This window comes from Pelmatolapia mariae, linkage group LG4 (assembly GCF_036321145.2).
Source record: "Pelmatolapia mariae isolate MD_Pm_ZW linkage group LG4, Pm_UMD_F_2, whole genome shotgun sequence".
Lineage (NCBI taxonomy): Eukaryota > Metazoa > Chordata > Actinopteri > Cichliformes > Cichlidae > Pelmatolapia > Pelmatolapia mariae.
This window is the reverse complement of record NC_086230.1, coordinates 2,233,359-2,255,501: the sequence shown is the minus strand read 5'-3', so window position 1 is coordinate 2,255,501 and position 22,143 is coordinate 2,233,359. Positions and strand designations below refer to the sequence as shown.

Sequence of the window (22,143 nt, the reverse complement as noted above, 5' to 3'; positions counted from 1 at the left end):
CCTTACCACTGTGTTGTTGTCCTCAAAAGTGACCTACACCAGCCTCACATCTTCAAATATTTCTCAGTTACTCCTGACTTCTGCATGCACACAGTTTCTCTCTTGGCACCTGACCATCTGCTTTCTCTAGATCTACAAGGACACAGTGCAACTACTGCTGACCTTCTCTATACTTCTTCAACACTCAAAGCAAATATTGCATCTGTAGAGTTCTTTCTTTGCATGAACTGCTGCTCACTCGTCATCAGCTCTATTCGTAATCAAGCTTCAATTTTAACTCTTTTTTAATTTGGGGTAGCTGTAGCTCGGGTGTAGAGCAGGTCACCTACGGATCAGAAGCTTGGTGTGATCCCAGTCTGCTCCAGGATGCGTGCCAAAGATTCTAACACAAAGTTGCTCTCTGATGCAGCCACCGGAGTATGAATGTGTGTGAATGTGAATGAGGCAAGTTGTGTAAAGTGCTTTGAGTGCTCAAATAGAGTAGAAAAGTGATATATATGAACCAGTCCATTTACCATCTAACACGCTATTAGTAAACTTCCATCTCACAGAATTTTAGCTAGTTGTACATTGGACTTAAATGATAAGAGTCCAACATATCTCTATATCTATCTTGTGAATTCCTTTTTTGCAATGTTTTTGTAGTATATTGTTTTGTCTGCGCTGTTCTCTTCTGGGCTTCATTTACTGCTATGAGTCTGAAAAAAATCTGATCATTTTCTTCTCTTTACTTGGTCTCCTCCAGTGTGGCCATCCTGGTTTCTTTATATTAGAGGTCGTCACTCTCCTCTTCACTCTGTTTAGCCAAATGCTATGCAAGGTGAACAAAATGACATCACTATGAAAATAAAAGCTATCAGGTTTGATTGAGATCATGTAGAATTTTTTGGTGTTGTTATTGGTTATACCAGTAACGACACCAAAAAATTAAAACCTGTAAAATCACACTTCATAATTTGCTATCGCACTGCACTAAGCCCAGCCACAGTCTTTCCTATGAATTTCTCCTTTAGTCATATTTTTGAAATTAAACCCACACAGCTATGATTAAAATAATACCACTTGATGATGGGATGAATCCCCACCTGACTCTATGGCCTCCAGATCTTATGACAACCTGTGACCACAGGGATGCTTCTTCATATATAAAATCACTTAAAAGAGAACACACACACACACACACACACACACACACACACACACACACACACACACACACACACACACACACACACACACACACACACACACATTTATATATACAACCAGGTGAGGATTCTAACTTTTATTGCTATTAAAGAACAGTCCTTTTAATTAGACTCTAATAGACTCTAATTGTTAAATTGAGGTTACTGATGCATCACACAGATGAAATTAGAACTTGATTTTTAGCCCATAGTTTCTGTGTTTTGTTGCCTGGAAATCACCAACACTGTATAATATAATAACTTAAATGAAAAACTACATATGTGTTTTCATGCATGTGTTTCTATATTAACCTCCTAAGACCCGAACTCTTCCACGGCATGCATTTTTAATTTCTCTTTGCTATTTGGGCTGATTGGGACCTGAATGTGAAAACAAAGAATGATCTTTTTACCTGATGTTGCTCTACAAGGGCCGGATATCCACATATGAGGACATTATTTTTTAAATTTCGATAGAGCAGTGGCAGTATAATGTCCTCGTGAGAGATATCAGGCCCTTATAGAGCAAAATTTAGTATTGTGGTCTGGACAACCCAAAATGTGATGTCCACATATGAGGACCCCAGGTCCTAGGAGGTTAAAGCAATGGCGACAGGGAATAAGTAGCTCGAGGACATTCAATAAAAATCAGGTATAATTATAGAATTATGAAAACAGTGTGAAATATGTAACGATTTACTTCTCCTTCACTATATGAGAATATTTTTCTTGGCATTATGAACAGCTGTACCTTGAATTTTTCAGTATGTAATCCAGCCACACATAAACCAGTGTAGTAAAAGTCCAAAGCCTGCTGGTATTATGAAGTAGTGTTTCTCAGTTTTGCAGCTACTGCAGTAAAGAGTTTGTGAAGGCCGCAACAGAGTATTCTGGGAAAAAAGTATGTGATTTAAAATACAGGCACAATTTTTGTTTATTGAGGATATCAGTAAGAGACATATACTGCGTTAGTGATGGTGTTCCTCTCTCCTGGTGAGAAAATGATGTGTAGCAGCTGTAATGTCAGCAGCGCCTCTGTTTCCCTTATATGTCTTGTTTATTTCTGTCTGAACAGCATTTCCTGCCCATGTGACGGTGGATTTCCTGTTAACAGATCCCTACACCCATTTCAAATAAAGCTCCAACTATAGTTGAAATGTTGCTGGTCTGAGAAAAATAATCACTGGCTGCTATTTTAAGAAGAGAAAAACATGTTTAAATGAATTTTATCACTATGCTGCAATCAGGCACTTTCCGGAAAGCACAGACTTTCTTTTGCATTGACTGCCTCCGTTGTTCAGTTTCTGTGTGGAAATAAACAAAAATGAAAGTATACTTTTGAGATAATGTAACATTAACACACAAAAAAGAATAAACAAACAGAAAATGAATCATGATAGCCATAATCGAGGAAGAGGCCCATCTTCTTGCAAAGATAACTCTGAGGCCCACTCCACACTGAAGTTCATACCAGAAAAGCCACCAGACCATATAAGGTCAGACATATCCAGGTTGTTTGGTTAATGCAGTGATGCAGTTTGAAGTTAATGATGTGATGAAGAATGCTACAGCAGATCACGAGTGGGATTAGATCCCCTTCATAAACAACCGTCTCCCTCCCAGACACCCCACCCAGAAGTTATCAAAGCCACTTTTCTGTATCTACTGTCTTTGAACATGAGCCTATCATCATCATCATCATCATCATCCTTTCAGCACCCTGCCCTCTAGTTCACCAACAATTCCCATATTAACTCCAGCTACACATACAAGAAAACCAACTTTTACCATAATGTTGAAATTGTATTTGAACAATGAGGTTTGAATAAATTCATTTATGTTAATAAAATTCAAACCATTTAGCCACATAATGGTGTTTTACACTGCACCTTACAGTACTGACTGTATCCTTGTTGTTTGCTTCCAGCAGTTCTTGTAATTCGGTGTTGCGCTTCATTTTAGGCAGTGCTTAATGATAATGATACTTGTAGTGATAATAATTTCTTTTGGGATCAATAAAGTATTCTGATAGTAATGGTTACCTTGAATAATTTCAATAAACGACCGATGACAGCCGTTCATTGACCTCAGTGAATCGTTAATCCAGTTAGACACAGCTTTTCTTTGTGACCTGGTGCATGTTACAGATAGTAATCTTTCTGTTTTGGTCAGCCCTTTGCTCTTAGCTGACAGGAGTCAGAGCCCTTTGGTGTATTCTTTGATGTTTTTTGCTCATCACAAATGATTCCATCTAACAACAACGAAGCCACCATCAAAACTGGTGTGCTCCGGCTTTCCTGTATCTAAAGGATTTTCTACATGTTGGTCCTCGTGATAGGCTGATTAGATAATTGAATGAATAAACAGGCGTGTACCTTTTCCTAAAAAATTGTATGTTTGCACAGCAATGCATATACATCACAGTTAGGACCCAACAGAAACTTACAGTGACATATCAGTGAAACTTTAAATACATATACTATATACTAGAGTCAGCTAGATATAGTATATGTATTTATTCAGATTTATTTTAGAAGCCAGCACAAGAATTATTTACCATGACCTGTTCATCCCCTTTAGAACTCTACTTACAGCCATTAAAACATCAGCGTCTTTTGATCTCCCTTTCTCATTATCCCCCTCCCTCTGGTCGGTTGTTTGTGGTTAATTTCCTGTCACAGAGGAAGTGCCTCACCCAGCTGCCTGGCTCTTTATTGGCTCAAGCTCTGATGAACAGTGATTTTTGGGGGTGAGACAAAGTGACATGAGCACTCAGCCAGCACAGAAGATAGGCAGAGGGACTGGAATTTGGAGATTGAGACATGGGCACAAGAACTGGCTGAGGGGGTAGTGGTGCTTACAAAGTACTCATTCATACAGAGACAGATGAGTGCTGGACAGATTCACTGCAAGGGAGGAAATGGCTGCGTGTTGCAAGAGGTAAGTAAGCACAAAATGCAGACAAAGCAACTAAATGAGATTCAATAGAGCATGTTGGAAGAGCACATTCTCTGTTTTCTATTTTATCTTGTGTTTAAAGTGACTAATTACTGTAATTCTGAGTTCCATGTTTCCAATACAACTTACTGACAACATTTACTGTAATGACTGTTTTGACTGTAGTGTGCAGACTTGGCTTATTCTTTTATATTTCAAAGCACTGAAGCACTTTCCTTATATGTTTTTGGGGATTTTGGCAGTTGTGACATTATTATTTATTAAGTTTTGCAGTTTAATCTCACCATTACAATCTCCTGAAGTCCTGCATGCGTTCTTGGTCTGGTCACTCCCAATCCTTGTACCAGTGTCTTGACACCAGTGACGCTGGACAGGTTTTGGGGGGGCTGTGCTAAAGACTGTTCATCATTCCTATTGCCTGTGTTTTCATAACTAGTATAATTCTCATTTTGTTGTTGTTTTTTCATTAGAATTCTGTCATCTTGATAAGTACCTTCCTAAATAAAATAGACGCCAATCTTGGCGCAAACATTTTTCTGTCATGATCTTTGTATTGTTGTATGCTTACTTGGTCAAGTGGGAGCAACACACACAAATAAATAGCACAAATCTTCACTTAAAAAAAGAATCAGCAAATACTAACATTAAAGTAGTATACAGACAATGTTCAATCCAAGGCGTTGTGTGGCACTCTGAGAAAACTGCTCAGAAGTAGTGGTTGTGTCTCTTGCCCTCAGAAGATAATATATGTGGGAGATATAAATATACTGTATTATAATGACTTGTTTCATGGGGTATGAAAGATTTGGTGTAAGGTCAACCCTAACCCAGTTAGAGAAAGTGCTCCACTGCCTGTCCAGTGGCACAGAGAGATTATCCATGATGAATAAAAGTATGTTTGTTGACCTTTCCACCACAGCTTCAAATGTGTATATTCATTTGATATCAAAAAACATTTTAAAAAAAGATTTACAATTTTAAAAAAGGAAAAATCTGTCTAAGGATGTGGAAAGACTGAAGTGTTTCCTAAGAAATTATCTAAATGATATTTATATGACATTAAGAATCACGACAACAACAAATAAAAAATTCATCAAATCAAAATATTTTTATTCTGTGGGGATGATCACATTTGATCAAAGGTAGCTCCATCAGCAAACATGTCACCACATTCTGATGCAAATGCTCTTCAGATTAACACGTGTATGATCGTGCATGACATCACATTTTTCCAGCAATATCATGTCACATCTGGAGACGATCATTACTGTTTTGTGTCCTAAACTGTATTATGTTTATAAGATTAGATGATTAATATCATGAATCTAGAATTAGAGTCAGGTCAGACTACAATCCCACACCTTTTCCCAAATTTAGTGTGCATCCTAAATGTTTTAAGCACTTGTGTTTACTTTTGTCACAGAAGAGTTATGAGAAAGCCAAACTCTTATTTTTCTGGTGCCAATTTTGGTACTGCAGTGTAGCAGTGTGTGGATCCATAAAACCTCAAGGCAAAATCTTTGCAGCTTTGCTGCAGCTCACACCAGAAAAGTCAAATACGGACATCTAGTGAAGTCATGTACAAATAGCATGTGAAGAACCACACTAGTGCAAACTAAATTCACAAAACTAAGTACTTACTTCAAAACCATGTTCTCATACACACAGACACTCACACTTGCTTCATTGAGCATATACTCATACACTCCTGTACCACATGAGACCACCTCAACATGCAGACTGGAGCAGGAAGCAAATGAGAAACCTTCCAATAAGTGGAAGACATCGACTTCCTCATTCTGCAGCAAGAAAACAGAAGCACACAGGTTGAACTGAAAAATAGCTTTTACAAGCAGTCACAGATACATAGACTGATTTAGACAAGTTTGGGTAATAAAAAGAGGGAGGAAAATGTCGTGTCAGGAGACAGTTACTGGTGTGTCTGGTGGAGAGGAGAATGAAATTGGTGGTGAGTGTGGGAAAATCAAACACTAATATCTTCTCTTGTGGACTCATAAGCAGGACTAGTTGTCCCGGAGCAGCAACTGTACAACAATGGTGCTCAGGCCGTGTTGTCTGCAACAAGTGATAGAAAGAAACAGAGGAAAACTGACAGTGACAGCAATAGTATGGATAGAGGAAGGAAGAGGAGGAAGAATGGGTAGATGCGTTGAGTGTTGAATCAGAAAGCAAAGGAAGAGAAGTGGTATACAGCTAACCGCCAGAACTATTTACTGTGGTGGTGAGATCTGAGAAAGAGGGGTATGTGAAAAGATGGAGCCAACAAAATTAACTGGAATTATCAGAGGACAATTGGGAGACGTAAAAATACACATTCTGAGTTATGGAAATTTACTAATAGGCAGTAAATCTGAAATGGAGGTAAAGAAGGTTAAAAATGTAAAAAGAGAGGAACTGGTGGAAAATCTGCAAGTGAGAAACAAGTGAAGTAAATGAAGAAAATGCTTGGGAGAACATATAAAAAAGGGACTGCAGCTATGCTTCGAGGAGCAGGAGCTATAATTTTGATATGACAAAACTGCTTATATGTACAGAGAGCACCAAAGCCCATTAAATGTTTTAGCTGTTAAGAGTTCAGACAGCTGTATGTAAAAGGAATCACAGGTGAGCTCATTGTGGAGGGGACAATAGAAATGGCAAGTGTGCAGCAGGAGTTCCTCCAGAATCCTGCAGCCACAGAGGAAGCCACAATGTAGCATTTTGGGGTTGCAAAGCAGTGAAAAGAGAGACAGAAGTACAGAAAATTAGAATTAAATTTACAAAAAAATTTAATAAAACTAGTGATAAATGCAACATATGGAATAAAACTGAAAGAATATAAATAATAGTGAACGCTGTGGACCACCACTCACTGAAAAAAAGGCCATGTTGGATTTACTTGATTCAATAGTGGACATTGGTTGCACACAAATGTTTTTGCTTTTGCAAAAACTTAAACAAATGAGTTAAATCAACTCAACTTATTCAGATTCAATAAACCTGTGCGTTTTGTGTTGATAAAACATGATTGAAACATGTTTAGATGTTGAGCTCTTGGAATATTTTAATCCTTCACAATTTTGTCATTTTATTTCAACACTATTCAATAACTTTTAGCCCAATACTACTTGGACACTTAAATACTACATGTTGTCTTCATATTACATAATGTTCAACAGAGTCTAGAGTCTGGTTACCATAAAAAGTGAATGGATCTACAACAACTACCATCCTCCTATCTTTATCCTGGTTGCAGGGAAATAACCCTGAAGTGATAGGTTGCAAGGCAGGGTACACCCTGGACAGCTCACAAGTCTATCACATAGAGACAAACAACCATTTGCACCAGATTGTGGATTTGAACCCAGGACCTTCTTACTGTGAGGCAACAGCACTAACCACCATACCACCAAACCAGGATTATCAAAAGTAGGAAAGCTATGATTTCAAGGCTTGATGCAGAATTTTCTGTATGTTTTTGTCCTTGACAGGTTAAACCACAATAAATAGCAATAACATACACGTGGTGTGTGTGTAGTTATCTGCCTCTTATAACTTCAGTGATTTTCCTGCAGTTTGAAATCTCGTGCGATCTTGTGAATTTCATGAGTTCAGCAACTAACCACTCTTACTAGATTGTATCAGGTCATCTCAACAAGGACAAATTAAGTTGTTGAATTTCGTACAGATCCTTCATGATTTACTTACGTTCAAGATAGAAACATGAAATTTCACTACTTCACTCGAACATGATATGAACAATTTAATCTAGCCTCTCTGCATATCATGTAGTTTCTACACTATATAGTTACACTTAACTTTAAAGCATGAGGCACTTGTGTTAAATACACGCAAGATGCTTACGTAAATCCAAGAGCTGGCCAATCCCTTTTTTTCAGTGCTTCAGGATGACAGATTTAAAATGGGAGGAAATAAATGACAAACTTAAGATTCAGTCAAGCCAAGAAGCAATATGTATCAGATACTGTAATACTATTAACTACGCTCATTCTCCAATGGAATGCCAGAAGTTTCAATGCTAAGAGCCAGAAATTCAAGCAATTTATTGGAGATATGAAAGAAAAGTCCAAGATAATTCATGTCCAGGCATCCTGGGTTAAATCTAATTTGGAATTCGTTCTATTTAACTATGCAACAGTTTACAGGGACAGAGAAGAAGGAGGAGGATGTGCCACGTTTCTTAAGCAAGGCATCCCATATAGAATACTCATATAGAATAGGGGAGTGAAAATGAGCAAGAATATGTTGTTAGAAATTGGGCTGAAAGAATATGTGATAATAAATTATTATAAGCCATGTGGGTGGCTGTAGCTCAGGTGGTGGTGAGTATCCTTGGGCAAGATACTAACCCTAACATGTTGATCATCTCCGAATGTGTGTGGATGCTAGTTAGGAAGCATTTAGAAACAGTAGAAAAAAGTGCTGTTGTGAATGGGTGAATTGTCTAAAGCCCTTTGCGTGCTTAAGCGCTTTATAAGTATCAGTCCATTTACCAAAACACTTGCACTCAAAACGTTGAAAAAAATAATAATCCAGAGGAACAAAAAAAACATGTTATGGTGGATTTTACATTCATATTTTACATTAAAAATGGTTGACCTGCCTTGTTTATGGTCACTTTTCAGCACAGCTGTGTGACTTTACAGTTTTTATTTTGGAACACTGCATTAACACTCAATCATCCACCACAATGAATATGAGGAAGAGAGGAGAAGATTAGTGACTTTATTTAAGAACAGCAAACAAAGCATTAAACTGTGGAATCTGTTAGTACACGGAGAGTAGGCAATCTTTAATTTGATTATATTTGAACTACGGGATTGGCGGTGGTGGCGGTAATGCACCTGTAAGTTGGGTGTGCCTACCGCATTTAAACTAGTAGTAGATGAAGAAGAAGTGGAAGCGGCAGAAGAAGACGATTACCACGGAGTTCAATGTAGCTGCGCAAGCAAACGGCAAAAACACTCTAAACCTCAGTTCGGGTCTACTTCGACACGTCGAGACACACCTCGAGGTACAAAGTTTTTATTGTATATATAAGTTTGTCTCAGTCTAGCATGTATTTACCTTCCGTAAAAGTTAGTGAAATATTCTTTGAACTCGAGTCATCATGACCGTGGAAAAGTTTTGTCCCTGGTCGGTCGGGCGATTACTGCTCTTAATTCACGTATTCTTTGATTAAAACGAGCTAAAGTTTTTAAACGATATTAACGAGTGCCTTGGCAGAGGTATGTCATAGTTATGGGTCGTCGTAAACTTTGTGTTTTTTGGAGGGGGGTTATAAAAAGTGTGTAAGGCGGTGTTTTGTTAGCATTTCCTGGTGGTGTAAGGAATGAATGGAATGATTAGAATCACTTGTTTGTTTCTGTTTCTCTTTCAAGCTGTTTCGAACCCGTGTTGTAAACAAGCAGTCAGTTCTATAGCTCCATGGGGTTTTTCCATCTCATTTTTGTCTCTTATGTTGAGCAAATTTGTTCCTTAGGGGAAAAAAAACAACAAAAAACTGAGTTACTAGCATAAAAGTACATGAGCATACATATTATAAGGAACAGCTCTTAATACTACCATCAAATAGGGAAAAGCACTCGGGGATGACTTCGCAATACGTCAGAATCAGAGAAACTTTACTAATTCCAGAGAGAATTTGAGCAGCACACATACATACAGTGCAGTGAAGTATGTTTAGTCTGCTTCAGTTTGTGTTGGTCTGACCCAAGTTGATGAACTAAAGACTCTCATAGCACCAGAAATTAAAATAAAGCAAAAAAAGAAAATTGTTTCATAGTTTATCCCTAAGCTTACAGCCATTACACATGCATAATGACAGTCGATTGTAAGTGCTAGTTTCAATCACTGAACCATGAAGTCAGTTTCATGATAACTAGACGAAAATCAGCCACAATAAACAATTTGCTGATCAACTCTCTAACTCTGTGGACAGACCAAGTTCACCAGGGAGGATATGAAAAATGGCAGGCTGGCTTTGTTGGTCTGCAAAATTTTCCTCAGTAATGGAGGACATTTGAAAGTCACTGTGTATTGTAAACATACGGATTAGTATTTGAGGTTTGTATTAGTTTTAGTTGTATTATTATTAACTTTATGCATCTTGGAGCAAAGGAAAGGAGATTTAAAGATTCTTAATCCAGATAAAACTGAGACTATTGTACTTGGCCCTGAAAATCTTAGAAATATGGTATCTAACCAGATTCTTACTCTGGATGGCATTACCTTAGCCTCCAGTAATGCTGTGAGGAACCTTGGAGTCATTTTTGACCAGGACATGTCCTTCAACGCACATATTAAACAAATATGTAAGACTGCTTTCTTCCATTTGTGCAACATCTCTAAAATTAGAAATATCCTGTCTCAGAGTGACGCTGAAAAACTAGTTCATGCATTTATTACTTCCAGGCTGGACGACTGTAATTCATTATTATCAGGAAGTCCTAAACCTCCCTGAAAAGCCTTCAGTTAGAGCTGGGCGATAGAACGATAACGATATGTATTGCGAAATAACTTTTTCTCGATAGAAAAATTAAACTATTGCGATAGGCCTCATCCCGCTTGTCCTCTTTTAAAAAAAAAAAAAAAAAAAAAAAAGAACAGCCAATCCAAATTAAGTAGCGCAGAGCCGAACCAATCACAGCCGCAGCGTCACGTCACGTGACTTGTTACGTACAGCACATGTTTATTTGTTTTTGCAGCCGGGCCGCCCAGGTAATGAAGGAAATGAGTTTGCCGACTAGAGAAAAATCAACTGAGAGCGTGAGCGAAAGTTACCGAAGAAAAAACCGATGATGGTTCCAATGCCGGAGAGATTGTCGAACGGAAGGGCCATAGAAGTTCCGTAGTGTGAAGGTATTTCGGCTATTTCAAGTCTGACAAAAAACAGAGTAGCGCACTGTAAATTGTATAAACCAGTGCATGCTCAATCTCTGACTGAAAGCGCTAATTCGTCATTCGGCTTTTGTCAGACTAAAGTCACTGTTAAAACTGTTTGAAAAGCTAAGCTATACAACAAGGAGAGATTGAGAATTTCCTTTTAGTTCTCAGTTTATTTGATATTGACAAAAGTTAGTCAATTTTGTCTGTTCTTCTGTAAAACAAACTAAGATTTATTTTTAGAATTAAAATTTTGTTTCTAAGTGGAATTGACAATTTAGTAGTCTGTTTTGTTTCTATTTTGAAACTTAAACGCTTTAGCGGCTGGCTTTTGTGTAGTTTGCAATATTTGCCTTTATTTATCTGAAACTGAAGTCTCATGTTCCTTAAGTACATCTACCCTGTTGAACTTATTATGGGAAATAAATATTTAAATCAAAACAAGCTGCAGATTATTTCACATTTTACTCGTGAGCAACGGCACATTTAAATCTTACAAATATAGTTATTTGATTGATTATACTTTATTCATCCCGAGGGAAATTGGGTTAAGGCTGCCAGCCGTGCCAGCGCCGTTATAATTTGGCTTATATCGTGACATATATCGTTATCGCCTGAAATGAAAAAAACATATCGTGATATGAAAAAATCTTATATCGCCCAGCTCTACCTTCAGTTAATCCAAAATGCTGCAGCAAGAGTCCTGACAGGGACTAGAAAGAGAGAGCAGATTTCTCCTGTATTGGCTTCCCTTCATTGGCTTCCTGTTAAATCCAGAATTCAAAATCCTGCTCCTCACATACAAGGTCTTAAATAATCAGGCCCCATCTTAGAAACCCAAATCAGAAAAAGTTGGGACAGTATGGAAAATGCAAATTAAAAAAAAAAAAAGGAAAGGAGTGATTTCTAAATTTGACTTATATGTTATTACAGACAATATGAACACAAAATATTTCATGTTTTGTCTGGTCAACTTTATTTCATTTGTAAATAGACATCCTTTGCTGTCATTCAGACCTGCAACATATTCCATAAAAGGTTGGGATAGGAGCAATGTAGGGCTAGTAATCAGGTGAATTTGTTAAATAATGATGTGATTTGAAACACGTGATGTCAACAGGTGATTGTAATTATGATTTGGTACAAAAAATTAAAAATTGTCTTTACAGATTTCCATAATTTTCAAAAAAAAATTAATGTTCCTCAAATAAAGATAGAAAGAGATTTGGATATTTTACCTTCAACAGTGCATAACATAATTAAAAGATTGAAGGAATCTGGAGGAATTTCAATGCGTAAATGACAAGGGTGCAAGTCTAAGCCAAGATGGCAGCAGATGGCCCCGCCCCTCCCTGAGCCTGGTTCTGCCGGAGGTTTCTTCCTGTTAAGAGGGAGTTTTTCCTTCCCAAAGTGCTTGCTCACAGGGGGTCATATGGTTGTTGGGTTCTTCTCTGTATGTATTATTGTAGGGTCTACCTTACAATATAAAGTGCCTTGAGGTAGGGCTGGGTGATATGACCTAAAATCCATATCACAGTATAATTTGAAGCATGTGCGGTAACGATATGTATCGCGATATATTCTTTTCTTCTGTATAACGTATTTTACACACTATAAGGCACACTTAAAATCCTTTAATTTTCTCAAAAATCGACAGTGTGCCTTATGTATGAATTCTGGTTGTGCTTACTGACCTCAAACAGATTTTATGTGGTACACGGCGCTCAAAAATCTGTCAAAAATGTTTTAGTACGACTTTGGTAAGCTATGAAGCCACACCGCCTGATGGATTGTCGGAGTATTACGGCTACCGTAGTCAGGAGCCTCGCGGAGTAATCTGGGTCCAAAACTCCATCGGCTTCAGGTCCCAAAGTCAAACGAACACTGCGGTATCACTGAGAGTTAAAAACTGTCTAAATTCTTTCATCTTTAATAAAATGATCAGCGTTGCTGCTTTACCAGGTGTAACAATTAAGTTTAACATCCAGGCATCCATGACAACAGGATTTATTAAATTCAACGGAGTTAGAAGTTAGCTCGCTAGTTTCCACCAAAGCATGATACAGCATGTTCTGACTGAGAGATATCTGAAAGAATTCAAACGTACAGCTCTGCTATCACTTCCAACATAAATGAAGACAGGAAACTAAACAGCAGTGACGTTTGCAGGGTTACTGAAGTTGGGCTAGCTGGTATATAATGATGTCCTACGTGATCGCTAGCAAAACAGCTATGTTAGCATAGCATTAGCACAGTGAAGCTGAAGGATGAACGCTAACTTTTTTTCCACTCGATAAAAGTTAACGTGAGGGTTTCTGGTGGTTAGGGACAAATGCAATTGAATGGCAGGATGCTGTAAACGGACCAAACTTCAGTCAGGAGAACAACTGAGATAATCCATCCACAATACGAGGTTAGTCATTAATATACTGCAACAACATGGGAATAGAGCAGCTGTGAGAGAATTCGGCATTAGTGAATCAATGGTACGGAAGTGGAGGAAGCGCAGTTTTTGGCTTTCCTCATATTCCAAAAGTGCTTCGTCTCTTTGCTATTACTGTTGCCCGGCATAATTTGCAGATGATGTTGTTTGCAGCCGCTGCAATGCTTTCGACCAAAACAGGCGCAGCTTGATGATGACACCATCAACATGTGCTATCGCGGTAGAGCCGTTGGCTAAATTTATATCGTTTCTACCATTTACCGTTTATACCGCCCACCCCTACCTTGAGGCGACTGTTGTTGTGATTTGGCGCTGTATAAATGCAGTTGAATTGAACTATTTCACACAGGGCCATGTAGGTTTGGATTTTTTCCCCCTTAATAATAAACACCTTCATTTAGAAACTGCATTTTATGTTTACTTGTATCATCTTTTTCTAATATTTAAATTTGTTTGATGAAACATTTAAGTGTGACAAACATACATAAAAAGAGGAAATTAGGGGGTAAAACACTTTTTCACTCCATTGTAGCTTATTCTTTGAGGATTTTATAACATGACTTAAGAATTATTATTTTTTTCTGTAAACTGTAGTGATGTCAGACTCTGAAGGACGCCGCTCATCTGTGTCCTCCATCTCTTTGATTGAGATCAAGAGTGAGACTCATTTAGTGCTCCAAGCTTTTCTACATCGCTCCCTTTTGATTCCTCTGAAAGAGAGGCCTGGGAGGGTAGGAGGGGCCTACAGTGATCACCACAAGTACAGGTAATATAACTCACTACTATTCTATTTTTTGCTTGTTTGTCTTTGTGTCTTTTTTTTTAAATTGTAGCTCAAGACACAACATTCTGGATAATAGCTCACTGACTCGTGCTGTTTGTGACCTTTACCAGTGAGTAGCAATGATTAAAGGGTAGATGGTGCACACCGTGCTTTTTCATAGTTTTAGGACTTACTACATTTTAATCAATCTAAAGGTTTAAGTAAGTAATTATTTTAAATATAGTAATTAAATATTTGCAATATTATTTATGTGACCATTTGTTTTTAATGAATTGTCTTGTTTTCCCATGCTAGTTCCAACCCAAAACCAAAAACAAAGGATGAGCGGAATTCTCAGGTTGTCACTTCAGGAGATGAAAAAAAGACTGGATTCAAAGACCTCATAAAGCAACTGCCACATCGTAACAGCACACAACGTCCTGCCAAAGACCCTGAAGGCTCATTGGGCAGGAAGAGCAAGACAAAACCAGCACACCTCAAAGACCAAAGCGAAGTAAGTGTGTTGTATTGTTTTGAGCTGGAACACCTGAAAGTGAGTGATGTTGGACCCAAACCTGCTAGTGTCTACATGGTATTGTTATACATTAGTACTATGATACATTGAGACCATGGAGGCTAGAAAAGAGTACTAAATGGGGAAAAATTTATAATTTTCACTTCAGTGTCTCCCTGAGACTGGTTCTTTTTTTGTTTTGTTTTGTTTTGTTTTTTTTCTCTCATCATAATTATCGGTACTTCTGCTTCCTGGCTGTATACAGAATGTCAGATGTGTACATGCTATTTGTTGCAACTATAACATTAATAAGATTGGTAACACTTTGTAATATGGCCCTCAACTAAGGGCACAAGTCCACTGTAATAATCTAAATGTAATAATTTATGTAGTAATTTCAATGTATTTTATTTGAAATTACAATGCAATTATTTAACTAAAATTTAATAGTTTAAATACTTCAACTGTTTCCACAGGATGACACCATATCCCCCTCTACATCAGAAGAGGATGAAAGTGAAAAGAAACCAAAGAAAAAGCTCAGCCAAAAAAACATCAAACAGAAGCTCTCCAAGATCTTCAGTTTAAGGTTACAGAAGGATAAGGACAAACAGGAGCGTCCGTCTCATCCGCAGCGACCTGACACATTACCAATTAACAAAAAACCGGAGCCTACACCAAATGTCATCTCTCCCAGTAAGCTCTCTGACTGTTACATTTTCCAAAAGAAGAAATATCAGTCGTATTTAATCACATGGACACACAAAATTCGCTCATCTTGTGTACATTTGTAATATCAAAGATGCATAAAAATTGCATAAATGTATTCATCTAAATGTAAATGTAATTTTCACGTGTTGCGTGGTGAACTATTGCATGCCCATTGATGTCAGCAATACTTCCTGACCATTTAATTTAGTAGGGCAAGGAATTTTTTTCCGTTACAGCACCTTTTCATTTGACTTTTACTCAGGAACCTCTTCTTACTTTTTGCTAAAGAATTTTATTTGATGATCTTGTTGATAAAGATAATCTACAAAAGGTTTTTGCACTCAAAGGAGGTAACTTCTATGGTACAACTTTTATTTTGATATTAATATTTAAGATCATGGGGACTTAAATGGTAACTGAAAATGGATGAGATTGAAATTTTTTTTAGTTGAATGAAGTGAGGTGGGAGAGATAAGATTTAAATTATTTTGAAGGGTATCTCAGTGACTCGAATAGAAGCTAGCCTGAGAAGGAGAATGCTGCAATGAGCTATAGTGTCAAAGGCAGCACTCACACTGAGGAGGAAGACGGTGGTTAATAAACCAGAGTCAGCCATTGCTGTCTTTGAAGATACTAGTGAACATAGTTCTCCTGCAACATACTCAAATTAAACACTTGACTGCATTTGAGTGGCAAAAGTCATTTTATTGTTCATGGATATTTCATATACATTTGTCCATACAGATCACCCTCCTGAGTTCTACAGTGATGTGGCAGAGAAGCTGGAAAAGATTGCCCATAAGTCTACCAGTATAAAGAGAAATAGTCCCAAAACACAGCCACCAACAGGTAATTGGATGCACAGCCACGCATATACATGGATTCAGTTTAAAATGGTATATTGACCCAAACTAGAATTCACAGAACAGTAAAGTAACTAATAAATGTAAGTGAAATGTTTTTATAAAGCAGATTTACGGTATTTTCACACTTGCAAGGTCCTATAGATGTGCTTTATAGGGTTGCAACTAGCCACAAAATGAACATAAATTTTTCATGTTCTTCAATAGTGCAGAACACAGCACCTTCTTTCTGTTTTACTTTATTTACTTTTGCTACCACCCCAGATACATCAAAATGACAACAACTACCAGAGGACAGGAGGGGATGCATGAGTTAGACAAACAGCAAATGAGACATTAGTTTGCTAACAAGGGAATATTAACAGGGACAAAGGCGGGTTTTGAGTCTAGACTCAGAAGCAAAGATGTGGGTCCTTTTTTTTTTTTTTTTTTTTTTTTCCATTTCAGGTGGTAAGGTCATTCAATACACATGGAGCAGTGACCACAAGGGCCGCATCACGTTTTTGTTTGAGGCATCAACTTGTATGTAAAGATCTGTAAAGAGCTTTGATTCGACAACAGTGATATAAGCTGGCCCCTGCCCATTAAGAGTCTTAAAAATAATGAGTAAGCTCTTAAATGAATTCTAATTTAAGACTAGAAAGGACAAGACTGCAATCATGTGCCCATATTTCTTTGTGCCAGTCCGCAGTCTTGCTGAAAGGACAAAAGATTTCAAAGAGGTGATAACGCTTAGCTGGTTTTTGACAACAGAGCAAATCTGTTTGTCAGAGTAAAGCTCTGAGTCACAAAATTATATTTTTCAAGAGATGTAGGATACAATAATCTAACATGCTGGCAAAGGAGCTTATAGATTTGGATGGACAAAAGATGATGAAAATCAGTTTAGTTCTTGTTCAACTGGATGAAATTGTTAGTCATGCAGCCTTTTAATATATATTTTAGTGGAAGATATAACTCAAAATCATCAGTGTACAAATGAAAGGAGATGTTATCTTCTAATAATATTACCAAGTGGAAGCAGATCCAAACAGAAGAAGATTGATCCTGAGATGAACCACAGAGGGAGCTGACAAGTAAAGGGAGCAGAAGAGAAAAACTGACCAACCGATACCGAAAAACTCTCCTTCTTAAGCTCTACATTGGCTCATTGATAAGAGCCAATGTAGAGCTGCACCCTTAATGCCAAGCCAGTCTGCAAGGGGTGGCAAAAAATGTTTTTATCCACAGAATAAAATGCATCACTGAGGTCCTGCAGACTCGGGGCTGCAATATCACTTTAATCTAATGTGACTGGTAAACTACTGGTCACTGTCAGCAAAACTGTTTCAGTACTATGAAAGGCTTTGATGGCCATCTAAAATGCTTCCAGAAAGGCAGCTCTTGTGACATGGTAGTTTACAGCAAGGATGATGGTTTTTGGTCATTTTGCATCCAAGTTTTGTTTAAGTATTTTTATTTTATTTATTTATTTGACCTGGACTACAGCATGCTTAAAATATGCAGCAATATTTTCCAAGGTTAGGCGTATTGTTAGGTATTAATTATACCTTGGAGACTAGGACTGAGTGTATCAAATTAGTTACCTATGCTGTAACACTGGAAACATCATAGAAGGGGCTCATGTGAAATGTTACATGAAAAAGTATTTGCCCCTTGCCTGATTTTGGTTTTTTGCATATGATTGTGTCCAAAAAATAAATATAAAATATAGTCATTAATTTATTATTTCATTTATGGGGGAAAAAGCTGTCCAAATCTCCTTGGCACTATTTGAAACCTCCCCCCTTGTCAGCTCATGAATTAACTGTGATTAACCACGTTTTTGGAAATGGTGAGTTTAATTTCACCAGCCACACCCAGAACTTATTCATCACTGCCAGACCTGGTAAATCAACAAACTACTTAAATAGAACCTGATAAGATAAAACCAGCACATCATTCCACAATAAAAAGAAACTCAAGAACAAATGAGAACCAAGGTCACTAACATCAGAATAGGTTACAAAGCCATTTCTAAGGCTTTGGGACCCTGGACTGTCTCTCAGCTCAGCTCTTTAGCCCTCTTTAAACCCTACTGAATTGGTTGAAGGTGACTTATAACACCGGAAAAACACTGGATTAAAAAAAACTGATACATCAGAAATACATGCAGCTTTAGTACATTATGTGAAGTTAGAAAAACTGATCAAGAACTATAATATCTTCATCTTCAGTAAAGCTGATGTTTCTTTCTCAGCAGTATGTGATAAAGAAACAATAGTGCAGGAACTTGTCAAGGTGCTCTCTTCGGAAGGAGATTCTATGAATACTGTGGTAAGTAGTGGTTCATTATACTGTCTGTAAAGTTCCTTTATTCATTTGTCAAATGTTTTGGGAATAATAATAATTGCAGTGAATTAATCAATTCAGATAAACATAAAGCTGAAGACGGTGTAAATTTTCCTCATGTGTTTGCGTGCACACTCAAAGCAAATGTACATCATTTAACAGATCCAATCGGACCCTTTTCTTCGCTCCAGTTTGACCCGTCTTTCATATGCATCATTTTCCAAACTCCTGGATGCTGTGAGCAGCAGTCATGTAGCTGAAACGCTTTCTCAGGAACCAACAGCCAGTCCTACACTGCAACGGATGGCTGTCAGCATGGAGGTATCACGGCGAATAGTGACAGCCACGGGAACTCAGCGGATGCAAGGCTATGCAGAGTGCTACATGGAGAACTTTGCCCCATGGCTGAAAAGCCATGGAGGATGGGTAAGTGATTTCACTTTTGCATTGACTGTGATTTTGTTTTTTACAGATGGGCCCTGGCTGTTATGAACTCTAATTTTTCCTCTGTATAATTAATCATACAGACTTTTTCTTCTGCAGGAGAATGCAGTAGCTTTGGATGAGCATCTAGAATATGACTGAGCAGTTCTGTTTGTTTTGTTTTCCAACTAAACACCAACTACTGGACCTGACGGGAAAGTGAAGAGGAATAGAGAAACCTTCTCTGCTTTAATATGTGACTTACTTTTTCTTCCATGGCCTGAGTAAACGCTCAGTAATTCTTGAGGCCTTTTGAATTCTGCTGACATTAGAAAGACTCTCCAGGTTTTTTGATTTGCACAAGTCATTTGTTGTTACTAATATATGGATTATTTTTTTAAAAAAAAGACCTGTCAGTTAAATTGAGAATACCTCTAACATCAGTTTTCTGTTCTGTAGTGACTGGGCAATTTTTGCCTTCTTCCTTTCTGTTCAGTGAATTGGTAAAAACTCCTACTTGTTTACTTGTTTCTGTGTCCTTAAGACTGAGTCTTAGTATTTTTAAAAGGATACAGAAAAACAAGCTATGCAAAATTTCCCTAAACACTTTAGTTGTATTAAAAAAAACAGTAAATACCACCACCCACCCAGTACCCATTTAAGATTGACTCTCACTGAAAAATCTAATTAACAATCACCCTTATAGTTTAGTTTCACGACTATCCAGTGAGCTAAAGAAGACCGAGAGCAAGATTTTGTCTTCTTTAGTCAATTTCCAAATATTTACATTTGCATTTTATTCTAGATTTTGATTGTTAGGTCCTGCACTGCATGTCTCACTACTGGTATTGTTCTTTCTGTGGATCATATTTACATGGGATCACAAGATGTGGATTTGTGTATGTTAGCAAAAGCTATACAGAGAGGGTATAATGTTCAGAGATTAGTGACTGATATTTCTACTGCTATCGTTTGATTGACAGGTCTTTAATCCACAAAAAGGTAAACATTAAAGTTTTGGATTTTTTTTTTTTTTTGTTTTTGCTATTTTTCCAGTTTGTTTATTTTTTAATTGAGTTGGAACAGTCTGTGTTTTTGCATGATCCAAAGTCTTTTTGTATGTCTATTTTCTATTTGAGTAGGAGCATTTAAACGCCTCCTGTCTGTAAGTTATGAGGAGAGATTCTACATGTTTGAATTGCACTAGGTGTAATAGGGACTGTCCTTTTTTGTTTGTTTGTTTGGTTTGGTTTCACACCAAGATGATCCTGGGTTCAAACCCACCAGGAGGAGCTTTTCTGTGTGGAGCATATTCTCCCTGTGCTCATCTGTTCTCTCCGGGTAATCTGGGCTTCCTCAGCCACAGTTGTGAATCTGTCTCTCTGTATAACTAAAGAGTGTGTGTGTGTGTGTGTGTGTGTGTGTGTATAATATTTTATTATTTTTATTGCAAATAATAACAATTTCTTGTTGAAAGTGGACAAATTCCTTATGGATGTAAGTATTAACATGAATGAATAGGACATGTATTATTCAACCTAAAACCTCAGTGAAGCCACAGTCATACAGGCCTAAGAGAATAATCAGCAATCCCAAATTATTTTATTATTCTGCTAAAAAACGAAAATTAAAAATGAAAAAAAATTAATTCATTACCTAACTAGCATTTACCGATGCTAGTTAGGTAGCAAGTACAATTCTCCCAGACCTGTGTGACAAAAAACTGAAACCTCATGTAAATTTCTCTGTTCTGTTATTAGGCTGCATTTAATTTGCACTGTATGTATGTAATTGTGAGTTTACCTTTTATGTTTTTATTGATATTTTTTTTTTTTTTTTTTTTTTTGCAAAGGCACTTTACATTATTTTGACATGAAACATCCATCTCTGTTCTCTTAAGGTTTTAATAGTTCACTGTTTTTGTTAATTAATTACACCAATTTACAAGCAAAACACTGATATATGCCACACACAGGATGTAATGTCTAAGGGATAAATTACTGGTTTTATGTGAAGTCCTTTCTGTGTGGAGTTTGCATCTTCTCCTCATGTTTGCGTGGGTTGTTCTCTCCGGGTACTTCGGCTTCCTCCCACAGCTCAAGGACACGGAGCGACCAAGCGAGAGGGAACAGATGGATGGAGTTGAAACTGAGCTGCGCGTCTTACAAGGAATCACCTGAATCAGGTCTTCATGTAGTCTCACAAAACTTAATCAGTTTGTTGCTCAAACTTTTGTCAAATAGGACATTTTTTATTTCTATTTTTTATTTCTATTTTTTTTTTTTTTTTTTTTTTAACTGTTTTTCATTTTTAGGTGAACTTACTCCAATGTCTTAACATTAGAGTATTGTTGAGTATGTTGACACTAATGTCTCAACATACTCAAGTTTCTTGTGCATGTTGTGACCTTTAAGCAGGGTAGATATCAGTGATCCTCACATCTAATAAATTTTACCAGTACTACCCTTGCCTGTGTCTGTACTTTAAATGTTGCCCTGTATCAGTTAGAATATATAGGCTATAAAGGAATACCAAAAGTTACATTCTGAGTGACGATGAGGATATTTGAAAATTGTTGCGGAAAAATAAGTGAAGCAGATGTATATCCAGTATACCTACATTTTACAGGATAGAAATTTAGAATTAAACGTCAAATAAAAATCTCTTTTCCAGGGTCCATGTGTCAAATATATTTTCTGCTACTACCGTGCTGGACTAAATACACAAACTGAACCAGCAGTTTGTGTATTTAGCCCCTTGCAGCAGTTTGTGCTTGCGGCCGTACCACCCTAAGCACGCCCAATCTCGTCTGAGCTCGGAAGCTAAGCAGTTTTAGGCTTGGTTAATACTTGGATGGGAGACTGCCTGGGAATACCAGGTGCTGTAAGCTTATAGGGTGGCTGTAGCTCAGGAGATGGAGCAGGTCATCTGCTGATCAGAAGGTCGGTAGTTTTCTACCAGTCTGCATGCCAAATATCCTTGGGCAAAATACTAACCCCCACTTGCTCTCCGATGCATCCATTGGAGTATGAGTTAGTTAAAGC

The 22,143-nt window shown here is 37.5% G+C and overlaps 1 protein-coding gene and 1 pseudogene across 1 annotated transcript; both read left to right on the top strand.

Annotated features, from left to right (window-relative positions):
- The first annotated feature begins 9,092 nt into the window (after positions 1-9,092).
- bcl2l12 (BCL2 like 12) lies at positions 9,093-19,216 on the top strand. The gene is made up of 7 exons (XM_063471059.1): positions 9,093-9,180; positions 14,089-14,260; positions 14,573-14,771; positions 15,248-15,467; positions 16,227-16,331; positions 18,588-18,661; positions 18,839-19,216. The coding sequence occupies exons 2-7, from the start codon at positions 14,091-14,093 to the stop codon at positions 19,166-19,168; spliced, it is 1,098 nt and encodes a 365-aa protein (XP_063327129.1). The 5' UTR covers positions 9,093-9,180; positions 14,089-14,090; the 3' UTR covers positions 19,169-19,216.
- Positions 19,217-21,870: 2,654 nt separating this feature from the next.
- On the top strand, positions 21,871-21,989 carry LOC134626845 (5S ribosomal RNA; annotated as a pseudogene).
- The last annotated feature ends 154 nt before the right edge of the window (positions 21,990-22,143 follow it).

Coding starts and splice junctions, on each gene's coding strand:
- bcl2l12 (XM_063471059.1), top strand. CDS start 14,091: ATGTCAGACTCTGAAGGACGCCGCTCATCTGTGTCCTCCATCTCTTTG. Junction 15,468..16,226: donor ACCAAATGTCATCTCTCCCA/GTAAGCTCTCTG, acceptor TTGTCCATACAG/ATCACCCTCCTGAGTTCTAC. Junction 18,662..18,838: donor GAGATTCTATGAATACTGTG/GTAAGTAGTGGT, acceptor ATCATTTAACAG/ATCCAATCGGACCCTTTTCT.